This window comes from Acanthochromis polyacanthus, chromosome 6 (assembly GCF_021347895.1).
Source record: "Acanthochromis polyacanthus isolate Apoly-LR-REF ecotype Palm Island chromosome 6, KAUST_Apoly_ChrSc, whole genome shotgun sequence".
Lineage (NCBI taxonomy): Eukaryota > Metazoa > Chordata > Actinopteri > Pomacentridae > Acanthochromis > Acanthochromis polyacanthus.
The window spans coordinates 27253833-27267558 of record NC_067118.1 but is presented as its reverse complement, the minus strand read 5'-3'; the positions used below and the strand labels follow the sequence as shown (position 1 = coordinate 27267558).

At 41.8% G+C, this 13726-nt stretch overlaps 1 protein-coding gene and 1 long non-coding RNA gene across 4 annotated transcripts; one reads left to right on the top strand and one right to left on the bottom strand.

Moving 5' to 3' along the window:
• Window positions 1-76: 76 nt before the first annotated feature.
• Window positions 77-7165, bottom strand: LOC127534425 (uncharacterized). Of its 2 annotated transcripts, XR_007942600.1 has the most exons (3): window positions 7045-7165; window positions 1447-1592; window positions 77-1121 (listed from the first exon to the last, which is right to left on the bottom strand). It is a non-coding gene; the product is annotated as an uncharacterized LOC127534425 (long non-coding RNA). The 2 variants fall into 2 exon arrangements; XR_007942599.1 differs by having other exon boundaries at window positions 1447-7051.
• Window positions 7166-7184: 19 nt separating this feature from the next.
• Window positions 7185-11335, top strand: dnajc5aa (DnaJ (Hsp40) homolog, subfamily C, member 5aa). Of its 2 annotated transcripts, none has more exons than XM_022187915.2 (5): window positions 7185-7326; window positions 8132-8260; window positions 8348-8561; window positions 8660-8841; window positions 8926-11335. In XM_022187915.2, exons 2-5 carry the CDS (start codon window positions 8151-8153, stop codon window positions 8936-8938), a joined length of 519 nt encoding a protein of 172 aa, XP_022043607.1. In that variant the 5' UTR covers window positions 7185-7326; window positions 8132-8150; the 3' UTR covers window positions 8939-11335. The 2 variants fall into 2 exon arrangements, with proteins under 2 accessions (XP_022043607.1, XP_022043600.1); XM_022187908.2 differs by having other exon boundaries at window positions 7186-7326; window positions 8660-8831.
• Window positions 11336-13726: the final 2391 nt, after the last annotated feature.

Sequence of the window (13726 nt, the reverse complement as noted above, 5' to 3'; positions counted from 1 at the left end):
CTTTTTGTGGTTTTATAACATACTACTGTGTTTTATGATGTCTGTCAGATAGGCAGAACAGTGTTCATGACAAACCTTCAGTATATATTTACTTTTAATTCAGTTCACAGTGTGGACAAATGTGATGGCAGTGTACAGTTTTCATTCATTTTTAATTTTTATTCAGCTAAAGAGTGCTAAAAATATAAAAAATCTGTTATGCTCCAGTCTTGGTTTGTGGATTCCAGTGCATGTCCAGTGCAAGTGAAGATGCACTTGTGCATCTTCACTCAGAGCTCCTCCAGCAGCACCTTGGTCCTCAGTCCTCCATATGCATTCAAGGAATTGAGATGTCCTTTAGCATGGTGTACCAGGATTAATTTCTGGGTCCAGCATGTGTGAAGCTGGGAGTCTATCTAGCTTTTAGTTGAAACCTTCAAGTTCATAACAAGCACCACATGGGCTATTTTAACTAATGCTCTTTAAAGACATGCCATCTTTTTCCTTAATATGATGACCATTGAGTGTGTCAGCTAAATGTGTGAATGAGCATCCTGCTTACTTCTTTTCCATATAATATACAACAACAAGCTTTTTTGGACACGTGTATGTCATTGACAACAATGACTGCTAGCATTGCCTATATCTTCACACAGTGTTACTTGTAAGTTGCTTTTTCATTCAAACTTTTAATTTAATGTGGGAATTAACTGCAGGACACCATAATTCCACAGGATGGAGCTGCAGTACAAAACAATACAGTACTGAATGACTACATTGGTTCAGCCTGAAGGCCATTTTAGTGTGAACTGACAGGGATGTAGAGATAAACAGGATTAACCTGCAGTCGATTTGAGTTCAGAACATGAATGGAAAAGAGACCATGAGTGCATGAGTGTCTCCAGAAACGCATGCAGACGAACACAGAGATGATATTGGACTCCACTTTGTCACTGGCAGCTCTGAGACTCTCTACTTATTCTGATTCCTCTTTCAGCCACTGTTGCATGAAGCTCTCCCCTCCACCTCCCAGTACCATGGACCAGTCAGAGCTTGTCTACATACAAGCTGCTGCTGCTTCAACCTGTGGATCATCAGGACACAGCTCATCCTCTCAGTGCATACGCTCTCCTGTTTACCATCTGCAGAGAGAAGAAGAAAGAACAAAGGAGATAAATGAGTGCTTCCAGAGACTCACTTGATCAGCTGTTTTATGTTAGCATGTTGAGTGAACACACTGAACTACAAGCTCACACCCTCCAAATACCGTCAGCATCAAATGTGTTTCCTCTGTACATTTCACTGCATTCTACAGTAAAACTAGCGTGCTGAGACTCATGAAGTCATGAGACAGAAAGACATGTTAAACTTGCTTCGTGGTACAGCTTTCTGCTGTCTGCAGTTCAGTGTTACCACAACTTTCACATCATATTCATCTCAGCACACAATTAAAACATGGTGTCTGACCTCAGAGTCTGCAGTGTGGATTCTCCAGAAAACCACAAAAATGTTTCACTCCTGAATCCTGCAGCTCGTTGTTACTCAGGTCCAGATGTTTCGGATGGGAGGGGTTGGACCTGAGAACCACAGCTGTTTTCTGACAGCAGCTCAGTCTGAATAAAGAACAAAATCATTGATGATCCAATCAGGTGTGTTCAGGTTTTGAATGTGCAGGTCAGCATTACTGCTTCCTAATCAATGAGCAGATTGGCTTTGTCCTTCTGTTATTGTGAATTATCATCATGTCAACCTTCTACACACATCATCTAAATGTTAGCGCAACATTCACATTAACACAGATCAATAACTTGTGTGTGTGTGTGGGCGTGTGACTGTAGGATCAATATCAGTGATCAGCCATGATCAGCGAAATCCCACTGAACTTAACAAGAACCAAAGATATTCAGTCAGAAAATAAATCTGAGTTCAGAGGACCTTTTGTATCCAGATGTGACTTTTTAGCACAAATTAAAACATGTATTTACTTTAACAACTGACGCTCGATATTTTCTGTAGTTTCTCCAACTAACACTCATCTTCTGTGACCACACGTGAAATTTGAACAACAGGAAATGTACATCCTTCATGGATGGAAGTTCAGCATGAACAGCATCAGTTTCTCATTAAACCCACAAGATAAAAACAGTCAGATAACTGACCTCAAAGTTTCCAGTCTGCAATGTGGACTCTACACAAAACCACAGAGCTGCTTCACCTCTGAGTCCTGCAGCTTGTTTCTACTCAGGTCCAGCTCTGTCAGATGGGAGGGGTTGGACATCAGAGCTGAGACCAGAGAATCACAAATTACTCTGGTTTAATGCTGGTCTATTTTTACAGGGACTTTCTACACACAGCTGCCACGGATCAAATTATTTTCCCTTTGAGGCCTCTCGAGGAAAAGACAAAAAGCAACATATCATTTCATATCATTCCCAGTGGAGTACTTGAGGGACCAGTTCATATTTACTCATTCTTTTGAGTATTATATTACTGCAGTTCATGTAAACAACTGATCTGATTTGTGCTGTAACCAGGTTTCTCCCTGTCAGCAGGGTAAAGTGCTTATAAAGGGCCCAGAACACAAGAAGAACTGATATGTTTGAGTTGCAAACAAGTGAGAAGAAGAACCACACACAAAAACAGATCAGGTTTCTAGCTTTCTCTGACTCTATATTCAGTTTTTTGGGATGTGCATTCATCAACCCATCACAACTTTGTATCCACAGATGAATCAAACTGACACACTCTCCTCTCTACACTCCACAGGGGAGGCACTGACAGTGAAATAAGAGGGCATTCACACTCACCCTGCCTCAGCCTTTAGCTTCCATCCTTCTTCTCTGTCCTCCTAATATGATGTCTGACCTGAAAGACTGAATACTTTCACTTTCATTTCTCCTCCCCTCCCCGCTTTATGGAAGTCTTATTTTTGTTAGTAGTAATCTAATCCTGTGTCCTGTGAGCCCAACTTCTCTCTCTATACGCAAACATTTCACATCACAGGTTAGTTAGCATCGTTCTGGCTACTGATGACTCCAAAACATGCCTCTAGTAACACGAAATATACCAAAAAAAAGGTAAAGTCACCACTATCATTCCTGTACCAGTTTTGACACAAACAGGACTGTCTTTCTGCTAAGAAAGGGTAATATTAATTTTACAAGAATACTGCTGAAGTGTTAGAACTAAGATAAAAATATTCTTACACTGATGAGTCACTAGGGCAGATCAGGATCATAGAAGAGTGTAGTAAAGTGAAAGTGTGGCAACACAGTCCACATTAATACTCTGCCAAGGAATACGGCAGAGTAATAATATAACAATGTTATGTGATGATCAGCGTATGTTTGTCTGTCTGTGTGCAATATTACTCAAAGATTTAGATGAAATATTCAGGGAAGGTCAGAAATGACACAAGGACCACCTGATTAGATTTTGGCAGTGACATGGTTTATAGTCTGAATCCATGGATTTGTTAAAGATTTCTGTAAGATTGTGAGATAGCGGCGCGGCATCACTGTAACTATGACAACAAGTGAACACTACGTCAGCTGCCGGCTTTAAAATCTAAGTAATGTGTGGACCTTACAAACTATACAAAGAAACCCAACAAATCCAAAGTTTCCTTTTTTGAGCAGCTCTTGCCGAAAGCGCGAAGGAAAAAAACTTTGCTTTCATGGCATAAGTGTTCACTCAGCATCTCCTCAACTAAACACGCGACTTTCTGTATTATAAATGAACAAAGGCTCGTTTAATTTGAGTGCTAAAATGAACATCAGTGGAGTAAATTAAGTCCACAGCAGCTTCTCATGTTTCTATGTGATAGCTGCTGCAGCACTTTGTTGTAAATGAAGGGGAGAGAAGAAGAACAGGATTATGGGTAACTGTGGAGTCACATTCAGATAAAGTTCAGGCATGAAATGAAGAGCCACAGTCTGCACACAGACACACAAACACTGTTTAAGTACTAAGAAAGAAGTAAGAGGGGGCTCCAGAAGGTGTTCAAATGTCATTCTTTAAACAACGGCGCCGCCTGCTGTTCACACATGACTGCACTGCCATCCAGACGTCAAATACTGTACCATTGTGAAGTTTGCAGATGACACAACCGTGGTGGGTCTTCTATCAGACAATGATGAGACTCACGGCAGGGAGGAGGTCCAGCACCTGACCGAGACAACAAACTGGACCTGAATACTAGGAAAACCAAGGAGGTCATTGTGGACTACAGGAGATCTAGAAAGAGGGCCCATGCTCCTCTCCTCATACACGGAGAGGATGTAGAGCAAGTTGATAACATCAAGTTCCTGGGCATCCACATCACCACTGACCTCACATGGACCCTCAACACCTCTAACCTGGTAAATAAATTTTTTTTTAAAAAGCCCAGCAAAGACTTTATTTCCTCAGGAGGCTCAGACAGGCATTCTTTGTCTAGATATGGTGATTGGTGTGGCAGCTGCACAGGACAGGACAGGAAGGACTTGGCCAGGGTGGTAAACACAGTTCATGGGATTGTGGGATCCCCTCTGCCAAAGCTGGACTCTGTCTATGCTGGTCGCCTCCAGAGAAAAGCTGGCAGCATAGTTGCAGTCTCAACCCACCCTGGTAACAAGCTGTTTGTGCCTCTGTCCTTAGAAAGAAGGTACAGGTCAATAAGAACTCAAACCACCAGATTGAGGATAAGCTTTTTCCCCAGAGCTGCAAACTCTATACAACCTCATGCACACTCACTTTAAAAAGCTTGAGACGACATGGAACTGACACTGCACCTTGCACTGATGAACTTTAATCAGCCAGCTACATGTATATATTTTTTCTTACTTGTAATGTATTTTTACTATTTTTGTGTGCTGGTTAGCACTTTCACCTTGCAGCTAGAAGATTCCAGCCTTCCCAGGATCTTTCTGCATGGAGTTTGCATGTTCTCCTTGTGCATGCGTAGGTTTTGTCCAGGTACTCCGGCTTCCTCCCACAGTCCAAAAATATGCTGAGGTTAATTAATTATTCTAAATTACCCATAGGTGTGAATGTGAGTGTGATTTTATGTCTCTAGATGTAGCCCCGTGACAGACTAGTGACCTGTCCCGGGTGTCGCCTGCCTTCACCCCAAGTCAGCTGGGATAGACTCCAGCCCCTCCGCAACCATAATGAGGATTAAGCGGTGTATAGAGAATGGATGGATGTTTCACTGTCCACGTCTTTTAATGTTGACTTTTAAGCCAGTATTAGCAACAAAATTTCATTATGTGACTGATGAAAACTAATAATGACAATAAAGACTCTTTACTTGACTTGTCCACAACAACACCTTGAAGCAGAATCACTGAGACATCAGCTGTGGAAGCGGCTGGTGCTCACGTTGCTGTTTAAACCGTGGTCAGTTTAGGGGAGTGAAATTACTCAAGTATTACAGCTAAGCTCTGGAAAGTAGGAGTCGTCCTCACACAAATGGAAACAGCATTTTAATTCGACACACAGTTTAGCTGGTGGAGATCATTTCACTATTTTGCAGACAGTTATGTTTTTGAATCAGATAAATTAGTTCGTGTCTAAAATCTGAAGCTGACAGAGAACTCTAATGCTCTGAAAAGTCAAGATGTTTGTACAGGTGTGTATTCACCTGCCAAATCAATGTTCACAAACATTTTAATTTGTAAAAGGCTGGGATGTGTGGTTTTACAAAGCCTTTTGTGTTCACTCAGACAATGCTGGACACCCAGAAGGCAAGTCCCATTATTTATACAGCAAATTTTAAAACAACAGTTCTTGAGCCTAAGTGTTCTCCAATGGGGAAAAAAGGTTACCTAGCAACAATAAGGTTAAGAAAATATTATTAATTATGCAGATTTAGCCAACTAATTAAACCTTATTAAATTAAACAATAAGGTGTATTATTTCTGCAAATTTAATTGACTAATTTGAATATTACAGTCCCTACAATATTATATCCTCTGACAAATTACCTTCCTAATTACGATTATCAATTCGGATTAGACATCACTGAACCTTTGTGTGAGGGTTAAATTTTTAATTAACGCTCCAGTATAATGCTGCCAATGCAGACAGCAGAACTAAACACAAAGTAGTCAGCTACAGCCATGGCCATAAGTTTGGACACAGCATGACTTACTATGTCTGTTTTGATGTCTATTACAGAACATAACTAATATTTTTTGACAGCACCAGTTTAATTAGTCAACAAATCAACAAGGGATATAATATTATCAATAAATTCCAACAATTGGAACAACTTTGTTCCCAAAACATAATATTAGAAGAAAATAACAAAAAAATGCAGTACTTTCTCAACCGAATTTGGTAAGAATAACAAAATGACACCAAACTCTTTTGATATTTTTTTTAAATATGAAACTTAATATAGTTCTCAGGAGTTGTGTACTGTATTGTAAGTGACAATTTTGTGGTATTTTCTAAGATTCACAAGCGTCATGGTACTTGTGTCCAAACTTATGGCCATGGCTGTACTTCGAGGATTGCAAAAAGAGGCCCCCGCACACTGTCCAACTTGCAATATATCCTTTATTGTAGTAGTGACGTTTCGGTACTAGACCTTCATCAGGTTTGTCTGTACTAAAACCTGCATTTGGCCTTCCATAGGTTTAAAATCGAGTTAAATCAACCAGGTTTATGCTGTAAATGCTGTGTAAATGTTGTGAATAGGTGTTACTTGAATAAAACTGCACTGAATTGAATTAAATTTTTAATTTACTTGTAAAGCCAGGAGATTAGATATTTGTAGGGGGCTTTTGGAATGGCAGGAGTAGTTATTTTATTTATTTTTTTTATGTAAACTGGGATACAAACACAGCTATTTCAATCAGTTAAAACAAATGGTTTGGTTCGAGCATGTAAAACAATTTAGGCATAAGCTAAACTAAGTGGCTGCTTAGCTAAGCTAGGCTAGGTGGCTGCCAAGCTAAGCTAATGGGGAGCTTGTGGCTGTGGCCTTGAAATTAAAGTAGAAATATGAACGTTGGAGTGTATTTTTGTCGTTTTAGGTCTAATTAATCAACACTGAGCGTCGGGTTGCAATAACATCACCGTTTATGTGGTTGTAGAAACAAACCGGAGCCTCCTTCAGGTCTCCAGCTTCACACCTTCCTTCCTTCCAGCATCCTCTTCGTCACCGGTGCACGCGCACGTCGGGTCGCCACGGGGTGCTGTGGGCGGAGTCTGCGCAGTGCTGCAGCTGTCCGCGACTGAGTGGTGGGAGCCAGAGAGGGTCCGGGGACGTGCGAGATGCGGCCATAGTCACGCTACACTGTCTCCAATCACAACCTGCTGGGCTCGTCAGTTTTGCAGCGCATCGGAGGAAACTGAAAGGTGAGTCCGCTCCTGCGTCTCCCCCCACCCGCGGCCTCTTCCTCCACACTCCGGCCTCTGCCCTTGAAAATTACCGCTCACGATCCATCCCTGTGCTTGCATCAAGAACAGGCCGGGAAGCAAACCAACATGGATGCTGTGCGCTATAGCAGAGCTGCTGCTGGTGATGATGATGATGATGCTTGCACGGAGATTACGCTCCCAGCATCGTTTTCTCAGACTCTAATCCGTCCTATAGACCTTTTACAGCTGGATGCGATTCGTGTCGAAGGAAAATTTGACAGCGTTTTGGTGAAAATGTTGAAATGAGATGGCTTCAAATAGACCAGAGGCTTTTCATCTGTGTCGAGATGACACCCATTTGGAGGCAGCTATGTTCTTAAGAGTGGCTTTACCTTTTTTCACTTGCAGAATCCTTTTGATAAATCCTGCTCGGTTGCAGCTTCTTTGTCCGTGTGTTGATTTACTTAAAGCAGCAAAAGCATCAGTGGTCCTGCCAAGATGTCACAGTTTCACTAGAATCAATGAAGGGAATTTATTTCACTGGTGCAACTCTGTACGAATAATTAGATAACTGCAGGGAAATGCATAAAATCCAGCTTTTGTGGCCCTTCAGAGCTGATTCTTTCCAGATTGCATGTACAGGACAGTTTTATTTGATGTAGACAGCAGTGGGCCAGCTGATGCCTGCAGCAGGAGCACTCAGTCACACAGGCCTCACTCTAGATGGAGGCATTCTCAGCATGTATGTCATGATTAACATGCAGCCCAGGAAGTGAATTTATTACCCTGTTTGTGTGTCCAGTCTGTGGACGTGAGGCATCATGGCTGAGCAGCAGAGGCAGCGCTCTCTGTCCACCGCTGGGGAGTCTCTCTACCATGTGTTGGGAGTTGAGAAGGTGGCCACGTCGGATGATATCAAGAGATCCTACAGGTGAGGCTTCAATCAGAGGTTCAGTCACCTCCACTGTTGCTGTGATTCTTGGTGTCTCATTGTCATTTTCTGCCTTCGTCTGCGCAGGAAACTGGCGTTAAAGTTCCACCCTGACAAGAATCCTGACAATCCAGAGGCTGCAGATAAGTTCAAGGAGATAAACAACGCCCACGCCATCCTGAACGACCCCACAAAGCGTAATATTTACGATAAATATGGCTCTCTGGGACTGTATGTGGCTGAGCAGTTTGGAGAGGAGAATGTTAACACTTACTTTGTCCTTTCAAGCTGGTGGGCAAAGGTAAGACAGGAGAACATCTGGACCAGTTACTGTTCACTCTGTTGTCTCTTGTTGCACCTCTTATATTTTTGTTCTCCTGTGGTTGTGCCTTCCTGCAGGCTCTGTTTGTATTCTGCGGCCTGGCCACCGGCTGCTACTTCTGTTGCTGCCTGTGCTGCTGCTGTAACTGCTGCTGTGGAAGATGTAAACCACGGCCTCGGGAAGGCCAGGACCAGGACTTTTACGTGTCCCCCGAGGACCTGGAGGCTCAGCTGCAATCTGATGAGAGAGGTGAGGCGGAGTAAGTTGAGTTTCACACCGTGTGTTTTTTGAAGGGTCGCCGCCCGGATGAGCACTTGGGATATCATCTCTGTTTGTCTCGCAGAGGCCGGTGGTGACCCCATAGTGCTGCAGCCGTCGGCAACAGAGACAACCCAGCTCACATCGGACGGGCACCACTCCTACCACACTGACACCGGCTTCAACTAACCCCCCCGCCTCCCTGTCGATCCTGGCCTGCGGTCCTGCCTGCTTCCCTGCTCCACCTCAGCGAGATGAACGAAAGGGGCGATCCGTCTTTCCACTCCAGAAAGAGAAGAGCCATGCGGAGGAGAGGGACTAGTAAGCATGGCCCATGAAAGGAACTAATGAAGTCACATCCCTTCCACCCGTCCCCGATTAGTCCGCTACGCATCCCTCTTCCCCACCCCCCCAGTATGAGAAGAAAAGAGAAACAGCTAAATTGTTTCCCTTTTATTACTTCTTTTGTATTTCTTAGCCTTTAACCACACAGGTCGCCTACCCTCCTGCCCCCTTCCCCACATTTTGCATCATGGTGTAGCATGCACTGTTAAGAAAACATCCAGATTTTCTTTAACCTTTTCCGACGTTTTTACTTTGCAAGACTCGTAATGTATTTGCAGTTTGTTCAGATGAGCTCACCAGGAAGAGGAGGAGGAGGAGGAGGTGAAGTTTACGAGATAAATTACACTAAAGTAAACGGAGAGCCGTGGCTCAGGGAGGTGCAAGTTGGAGACGTGCGTTTGTTGGCTTAGGTGGTCGGTGCCATCATTAAAACCTACAAGAACTGAGTTGTCACACACATTTACACGTCTGATTCGCAATCAGTGTTTTCTGAGTTGAAAAAGTCACCTGCCGTCGTCAGACCCACAGTACGTCTTTGGCACTGTGTTTGTTTGTCTTTAGTGTGCTCCCCTGAGTGTTTTTTATGTGTATCATGAGGTTGTAAAGGCACAAAGCTTTATTTGCAGACAGTTTTGTCATAAATGCCTCCCGATGTAACATCTCTCCTTTTAGTTATTTATGAGTATTGACTCTGCTTCCCTCTAGAAAGCTCATTATTGCAGGACGTAGACCGATTTCCACGTCTTTCCTGCTGCACTGAACAGGCTGTGGTTCATTTTAAGGCAACTTTTACAGTGATTATTTCATTGAAAATCAAACATGATATAGTTGTGCACCTGATCAGGTGCATCTCATTATTGTTTTGTCTCAGCAGCAGCTAAAGATTTAGATTCGATGCATAATTTCAATGACATTTAAATTATATAGTCTTCATTTGTAGTGGAGCTTTTGTCCTTTTTCCTTGTTTGGTGAAGCGTCTACACCTTTGGAATCATGCTGAATTGCAGCTGCTTTTTCTTTGTTTTCCCTAAAATAAATACTAACGGCAAAACTGTTCACAACCCATTTAGACTGAAAGACATTTATTTGATCATGTTTGTGTTTTTTTGTGCAACGTGAAGCCAAGGAGCTGCAGGTAATCCAGCTGGCTCTGATCAGGGCTGCTAAAAGGCAGAACTAACAGATCTCTAGCAGCACCAGCCCTGCCTCGGAGGGTGACATGTTTACAACAGTCGAATATATTAAAAGTAAAACATGCCACTCTTCAGAGATACTGAAGGGAATTGAAGCTGACCTGCAGAATATCCACGTGGAGGATTACTGTTTTCATTACATTTTTAGTCCCTGTGTTTTGAACTGAAGTCTGATGGCTGATATTTTGTCCAATGCTGTGATCGTTTATCATCGTTGACTTTTTTGAATCCATGTAGAGTTAAGAAGCTCGTCGGGCATATCAACGTGTGAGCCAGTACAGGCAGCTCTGAGTTAAAGAGATTTTTCATACACTGAATTTGCATATATTGCCACGCATTTTTGCCATAAATTGCCATGAACATCTTTGCCACTTTGACAGTTTCATAACTGCTAATAATGTGTTTCAATGGTTTACAATTGGTGAGCTCCCGTTGCCCACCCTCTGCTATTAACGGTATGGATGTTGACCTCTGTGGCCCTTGTATGATGTTTCCTGTAACCCTTGATGATACATAGATGTTCCTGTCATGGCTTTTTCATTGAGATACTGAAAAATGCTACTGTAAATGTTCTAAGTTGAATGCACTGTGTGTTTAAAAAAAACAAACTATAATGGATCAATGATCAGGAAATGACTCCATAAAAAGACAACATAGTATATAGTGTAACTATAGTGAAATGGTTATATGATGCGTTTTTGGAATTTTATTTATTTCATACTTTGTCATGTTAAAATGATGATTGACTATAATTTTAACTGGTATGGTGTCGTAATGTAGCCATAACATTTTTGCAAGGAATGGTTTAATGGTTAAGGTCGCTTGTACATACACTTGGCCCATATAAAGTATAAACCTTAACGTTTCTGTTGTAGCATGGTAATTTGTGTGTCTGGAAGAAAACAAGTGGATCATTGATCTGATTTGCTGTTGTTGAATAAATGTTCCTCAACATTTTGACTTGTGTCCTTAACAAACTGCGTTACATAGAAATATTAAACAATGATGTTTTATTACTCCTCCTTCACCCCCAGCTTGTGTAGTTTTTAGAGGGTATAAGGTCATTCACTGAGACTACACCGTAAAAGTACTTCATTACACATAAAATTCCTTCTTATATATGTCTTATCAGCCAAATGTACTTAAAGTAATAAAGGCAAAGGAAAAATAAATGCTGTGAAACCTGCATGTTATATTGCATTAATATAAAATCAGGATGTTATTGTTGCTCTTTTAAGAATTTTGAAAAGACTGATGACTGGGTTATGATCACAAGGGATTTTATATTTCTTTCAGATTTTTATTGATTTGTAAAACAATCTCCAGAGGCCAAAGTGACACCCACACAATGCTCTTTTTGCCCAAGCAACAGTACAAACCTTCAAATTATTGCAATTTTTAAAAAAAAATTACAAAAAAAGCGGCAAATCCTCACAGTTAAGAAGCTAAGGCAATGAAATATCTGCCATCTTTACATGAATGATTGATTGTTTCAGCACTTCAAGATAGTGTTTAGTGGTTAAATTTAGCATTTCATATCTTTTCTGTGCAAATAGGAGCTAAAGCTGTCAGACAAAAGTAACACAGTAATGAATTGCTGTATTTTCTTCTGAGATGTTAAAGAGAGGAACTAAAAAGATTATAAGATAAGATAGACTTTATTAATCTCACAAAGGAGAAATTTAACATTACAGGGCTCTTAGAAACAAAAAACAGAGGAGTGCAAAAGTCACGAAAGTGCAAGAACAAGATAATAAATATTGCACATAATAACAACTACACAGTACTGTTATACAGTCTGATGGCAGTGGGGATGAAGGACCTGTGGTAGCGCTCCTTCTTGCACTGAGGGTGTCTGAGTCTTGTGCTAAAGGAGCTGCTCAGCTCCACTACAGTCCAGTGCAGTGGGTGGGAGCTGTTGTCCATGATGGATGACAGCTTGGTCAACATCCTCCTCTCACCCACATCCATCAGAGTCCAGTGGGCAGCCCAGGACAGAGCTGGCCCTCTTGGTCAGCTTGTTCAGTCTCTTCATGTCCCGCTCTGTGCTGCCCGGGGCCCAGCAGACGACAGCGTAGAGGAAAGCAGAGGCTACCACAGTGTCGTAGAAAGTCCTTAGTAGAGGTCTGCACACTCCGAAGGACCTCAGCCTCCTCAGAAGGTGGAGGCGACTCTGGCCTTTCTTGTACAGAGCATCAGTGTTGTGGGACCATATATATATATACAGTATATATATATATATATACACACACACTCAGGTAATGTATGAGTGCTTCAGATTTGCATGTAATGAAGGAAAAGTTTCATTCCACCAATTATGAATATAAAATATATAAAGTTGAGGGAATACTTTTTATTCTAAGTTTACGGATCTCAGATACACACGTGGACAAAATTGTTGGTACCCCTCAGTTAAAGAAGGAAAAACCCACAATTCTCACTGAAATCACTTGAAACGCACAAAAGTAACAATAAATAAAAATTTATTGAAAATTAAATAATCAAAATCAGCCATTACTTTTGAATTGTTGATTAACATAATTATTTAAAAAAACAAACTAATGAAATAGGGCTGGACAAAAATGATGGTACCCATAACTTAATATTTTGTTGCACAACCTTTTGAGGCAATCACTGCAATTAAACGATTTCTGTATTTGTCAATGAGCGTTCTGCAGCTGTCAACAGGTATTTTGGCCCGCTCCTCATGAGCAAACAGCTCCAGTTGTCTCAGGTTTGATGGGTGTCTTCTCCAAATGGCATGTTTCAGCTCCTTCCACATATGTTCAATGGGATTCAGATCTGGGCTCATAGAAGGCCACTTTAGAATAGTCCAACGCTTTTCTCTCAGCCATTCTTGGGTGTTTGTGGCTGTGTGTTTTGGATCGTTGTCCTGTTGGAAGACCCATGACCTGCGACTGAGACCAAGCTTTCTGACACTGGGCAGCACATTTCTCTCCAGAATGCCTTGATAGTCTTCAGATTTCATCGTACCTTGCACACTTTCAAGACACCCTGTGCCAGATGCAGCAAAGCAGCCCCAAAACATTACTGAGCCTCCTCCATGTTTCACCGTAGGGACAGTGTTCTTTTCTTCGTATGCTTGGTTTTTGAGTCTATGAACATAGAGTTGATGTGCCTTACCAAAAAGCTCCAGTTTGGTCTCATCTGTCCAAAGGACATTCTCCCAGAAGCTTTGTGGCTTGTCAACATGCATTTTTGCAAATTCCAGTCTGGCTTTTTTATGAGTTTTTTTCAGCAGTGGTGTCCTCCTTGGTCGTCTCCCATGAAGTCCACTTTGGCTCAAACAACGACGAATGGTGCGATCTGACACTGATGTACCTTGGC